We start from the raw sequence: 5,124 nt of genomic DNA, 5'->3' as shown, positions 1-5,124 counted from the left end.
TCACTCAAGACAAACTCAAAAAAATATAGAGTACATGTTTTTCTTTGATAATCAACTGTCCCCTTTTTCTCATTCCATAACTTATATATATAAGAAACTTACAAATAAGAAAAGAATACAAAAATTTGGCTTTAAACAGCCTTAAAATAACAATGAAAACGTTTGCACACCATAACCCCCACTATGTGAAAAGTTTCCTCAATTAAATCATCCTTTTAATTCTTCCATTTAAAGCTGGCCGTTTTAGGTACTCTTTCACCTATTCACACACCTCACTCTTAATACTTCTATTTATAAGTTACAAACAAACTAAAACAAAAGTGTTAAAATGCACACTAAAACAAAAGCATAAAATTCAAACTAGAACAAAGCATAATAAAATAGTATAATAAAACTTGGCCTTGATGTGTCCCCTCCTTTCTTGCTGCATACCACATGCTTCATGGGCTTAGGTAAACTCCCAAGTAAGACAAGTAACAAATTCGGGCTTATGAGTAAATGGAGAAAACCCAAGAGTTTCTAAAACTAGAGCAGCCGGTTCATGAGTAATGTTGCTTGACTTTGGATCATTCTCCCCTTCTTTAAAGAAGTTTGCCCTCAAACTTTCATCATCTAGGTAAAGAGACAAGTCACCGATATTGAAGGTTGCATGGACACCATCCAATTCACCGGGAAGTTCAATCTTATAAGTACTATCATTGATCCTCTCAAGTACTTTGAAAGGACCTTCGGAGCGAGGCATAAGCTTATTCTTTCTAAACTTAGGGAACCTTTCTTTTCTCAAGTGTAGCCATACCAAATCCCCGGGATGGAAGGTAGGTTGTGATCTTTTTTTGTTGGCTCTCTCTTAGTATTTCTTATTCATCTCCTCAATTTTCTTTTTTACTTGCTCACATGTCTTTTGAAAGGACTCCATACGTTTCTTTGCATCTTGCCCCACCATATCCTTTTCCTCCAAAGGAATGAGATCAATCGGAAGATAAGGATTCACTCCATAAACCACTTCAAATGGTGATTTAGAAGTAGTTAATGAATGAGCCCTATTGTAAGCAAACTCCACATGGGCTAGTTTGATGTCCCAATCTTTTGCGTTTTGCTCATAAGACCTCTTAATAAGGTACCCAAAGCTCTATTAGTCACCTCGATTTGCCCATCCGTTTGAGGGTGATAGGAGGTATTAAATAGCAACTTGGTACCAACAATCTTCCATAGGGTCCTCCAAAAATAACTTAGGAACTTGGAGTCCCTATCGGAGACTATACTTTAAGGAATGCAGCTTGACAATTTCCTTGAAGTACAGCTCGGCTACTCTTACTGCATCATCTATTTTATTACAAGCTACAAAGTGTGCCATTTTAGAGAATCTATCTACTACTACCATGATGCTATCCCTTCCTCTTTGTGTTCTTGGCAAGCCTACAATAAAGTCCATGCTTACACTATCCCATGGTCTATCCGGAATCAGCAGTGGTGTGTAGAGACCCCTTTTGAAGTGTCCCTTAGCCTTTTGGCAAGTAGCACATCTCTCCACTACATGGGTTACATCTTTGATCATCCTAGGCCAATAAAAGTGTTCACCTAATATATCAATTGTCTTTTGTATCCTAAAATGACCAGCCAAACCCCCACTGTGTACTTCTCGCACTAACAACTCCCGAACCCCACTCTTTGGACACACAGCTTGTTACCTTTGAAGAGGAATCCTTCTTGACGTACAAACTGACTAGTAGGATTCTCCATCTCACTTGAAAAATCAGGATCATTTTTGTAGTACTCCTTGAGTTGTTCAAAACCTAAGATTTTGTCATCAACCATGGAAAGTAAGTAGCTTCTTCTTGATAAAGCATCGGCCACTACGTTGCTTTTCCCATCTTTGTACTTGGAGCTAAAAGTGAAGGTTTGAAGGAATTCTACCCACTTTGCATGCCCCTTGTTGAGTTTTTGTTGCCCATGGATGAACTTTAAGGCCTCATGATCAGAATGAAGAACAAATGATTTTGGTCTAAGGTAGTGAGACCAATGATTAAGGGCTCTAACCACCGCATAAAACTCTCTATCATAGGTTGAGTAGTTCAATTTATCCCCATTGAGTTTCTCGCTAAAATAGCTCAGTGGTTTTCTTTCTTGGATCAATACTGCACTAATCCCAATCCCGCTTGCATCACATTCCACCTCAAACACCTTGTTAAAATCAAGAAGTATAAGAACCAGAGCATTGCAAGGTTGAAATTTTACCTTCTCAAAGGCCCTTTAGGCAGCTTCATTCCACTCGAAGTCTCCTTTCTTTGTCAATTCGGTGATGGGAGCTATGATGGTTGAGAAGTTCTGAATGAACCTCCTATAGTATGATGCTAGTCCATGAAAGCTTCTAACCTCGTGCACATTCTTCGGAGCCAACCAAGATTGTACTGCCTTGACCTTCTCGAGATCTACATGCACCCCCTCTCCTGTTATAATATATCCTAGGAATACAACACTAGAAGTCATGAAAGTATATTTTTCTAGTTTTTCATACAACTTCTGCCCTCTCAACCTATCAAACAACATCCCAAAATTAAATGCTCTTTATTGTTTTTACTATATACAAGAATGTCATCTAAGTAAACAACAACAAATTTATTCAGAAAAGGACGGAGGACTTCGTTCATCAATCTCATGAAAGAGCTTGGGGCGTTGCAAAGCCCGAATGGCATCACTAACCACTCGTATAACCCTTGTTTTGTTTTGAATGTCGTTTTCCACTCAACTCCTTCCCTAATTCTCATTTGGTGGTATCCACTCCTTAAATCTATTTTGGAAAAGATTAAGGCATCACTCAACTCATCCAGCATGTCTTGCAATCTAGGCATAGGGAATCTATATTTGATTGTGATATTATTTATGGAATGGCTATCAACACACATTCTCCAAGTACCATCTTTTTTTAGTACTAAGAGAGCGGGAACGGCACATGGACTCATGCTCTCTCTCACATAGCCCCTTTGAATTAATTCATTGATTTGCCTTTGAAGTTCCTCACTTTCTTTCGGATTGCATCTATAGGCTGCCTTGTTAGGTAAGGATGCCCCAGGAATCAAATCGATGGCATGCTCAATGCCTCTAAGTGGCAGAAGGCCTTTTGGTAAGTTATCCGAAATAACATCTTTGTACTCTTCTAATAACTCATTAAGGGATGATGAGTTATCACAATAAGTACCCTTTTTTTCTTTGGCCCATACAACTAAAGCATACCCACCCCCTATTTCTTCCACTATTTTTTCAAATTCATTACAAGTTATAAGAAAGTTGCTTTTCTCTTTTTCTTTCTTAGCAACTTTGGGAGGTAAAGGCAACAATCTAACTTTTCTGCCTTCTTTGATAGTTACAATATATACATTTGATTTACCTTTGTGCTCCGTATCATGGTTAAACTGCCAAGGTCTCCCAAGAAGTAAGTGACACGCATCCATTGGAAGAATATCACACCATCTTTCATCTTCAAACCCGCCTATGGAGTAGGCAACCAAGGCTTGCTTATTGAATCGAACCTCAGTTCCATCACTCAACCAATTAAGCTTATATGGCTCATTATGATCCCTGGTTTGAAGCTTCAACTTACTCACAGCTTTGGATGAGATCACATCTGTTTGGGCACCACCATCAACTATAACATTACAAGTCTTTTCTCCAACCTTACATCTAGTATGAAACATATTGTTTCTTTTCCTTAAGTCACTCTTAGGCTCACTATACAAGATTCTCCTCACAACTCCAATCATATTGCTCTCACTTTTAGGTGGTATATCCTCATCATACTCATTGTCGAACTTATCACATTCATCCTCATCCGCAATGAAATGATAGAGTTTCTCTTCCTCATCCATTAGAGCACATTGAGTTGCGGTCAAGACATTTTTGCTAGGGCATTCGGATGCAATATGCCCCTTTCCATGACATCTAAAACACTGTTTTCTTATAGATATTCATTTTGGGAAACTACAACCTTTTCTTTCCCCTTTTCAAACTTACTCAGACTAGAGGATGATGGTTTATATTGAAAAGTACTCCCCTTAGTGTAAGAAGAGTTAAATCTCGAAGGATTCTTGAAGCCAAAGGATGGCTTAGGCTTTTCTTCCTTCAATTGCATCTCATATTTCATGGCTAATTTATAAACATCATTGAAAGTAGAGTAGTGAGTAACCTCTACCTTTCTGCCAATCCCCTTAGAAAGTCCCTTTACAAATCTTGCGATTTTAAAGGTTTCTTTCTTATACAAATCACAAATCAAACATAATTTCTCAAATTCTTTCACATACTCCTCTACACTCATGTTATCTTGTGAAAGATGAGTTAGCTTAAGGTATTGTTCTTACTCATATTCTTTACTCACCCATTTCTCTTTCATTTTTTTCTTTAGTCTCTCCCACGAATCAAGTTTCTCTTTCCCTTCCCTTCTTCTTTGTGACTTAAGATTTTCATACCATAGGGCAGCAAGACTTTTGAGTTTTAAAATGGCCAGTTTAAACCTCCTCCTATCATCATAGCCTTTATACTCAAACATGATTTCAATTTGCCTTACCCAATCAAGGAAAGACTCACTATCATGACCACAATCAAAATCGGGTAGATCAATCTTAAGGCCTCTATCATCATCATTCTGCCTAGGGCCATAAGTTTCACTATTATCATTATTTTCAAGGAAACTCAGTTTTCTAGTTGCTTGTAAAGCCATACCAGCTATGGCATTCATCCTCACCTCTTGCCTTTTTTTATACTCCTCATTCTCCTCTTGAAATTTCTCCATATTCTCAAGTTTTTGTGTGATGATCTGTAACATTCTAACAAGTTCCTCCCTGGCCATGATTTCACTATTTTGCTAATTAATTATAACTACAAGAGATGATTCTGCCAAATCTTTTAAGCAACCAATAAAAAAAGAGAAATTGACCTCGAGACTCAAGGCTTACAAATTCAAAAAATTTCACAAGAAAAGAACCTGTTTGAAGAAAGAAAACTCCTCAAAAGGTTTTTGGACGAGGGAGTAATCTTCAGTTCAAATCTGCCCCTCCGGTTTGATCTGCTTTTCATATTGTCACGAAAATTTTCTTCTTCTAAGCTCTGATACTAGATGATCTAAGTCAAATA

General features: G+C 37.8%; 1 protein-coding gene across 1 annotated transcript; it reads right to left on the bottom strand.

The window, feature by feature from the left end:
* Positions 1-1,246: 1,246 nt before the first annotated feature.
* On the bottom strand, positions 1,247-4,840 carry LOC107262331. The gene is made up of 5 exons (XM_015727621.2): positions 4,370-4,840; positions 3,004-3,923; positions 2,374-2,533; positions 1,689-2,181; positions 1,247-1,530 (listed from the first exon to the last, which is right to left on the bottom strand). Exons 1-5 carry the CDS (start codon positions 4,838-4,840, stop codon positions 1,247-1,249), a joined length of 2,328 nt encoding a protein of 775 aa, XP_015583107.2.
* Between the last annotated feature and the right edge of the window lie 284 nt (positions 4,841-5,124).

Source organism: Ricinus communis, chromosome 9 (genome assembly GCF_019578655.1).
Source record: "Ricinus communis isolate WT05 ecotype wild-type chromosome 9, ASM1957865v1, whole genome shotgun sequence".
NCBI lineage: Eukaryota > Viridiplantae > Streptophyta > Magnoliopsida > Malpighiales > Euphorbiaceae > Ricinus > Ricinus communis.
The sequence above is the reverse complement of the archived record's forward strand: the minus strand, read 5'-3'. Positions and strand labels throughout refer to the sequence as shown.

Excerpts from the sequence above, each read along its gene's own strand:
- LOC107262331 (XM_015727621.2), bottom strand. The coding sequence starts at position 4,840 with ATGGCCAGGGAGGAACTTGTTAGAATGTTACAGATCATCACACAAAAA. Across the intron at positions 3,924-4,369 it reads AAAAAATGAAAGAGAAATGG|GGGCATATTGCATCCGAATG; the intron begins GTGAGTAAAGAA and ends TGTCATGGAAAG. Across the intron at positions 1,531-1,688 it reads AGAAGGATTCCTCTTCAAAG|TGGAGAGATGTGCTACTTGC; the intron begins GTAACAAGCTGT and ends TAACCCATGTAG.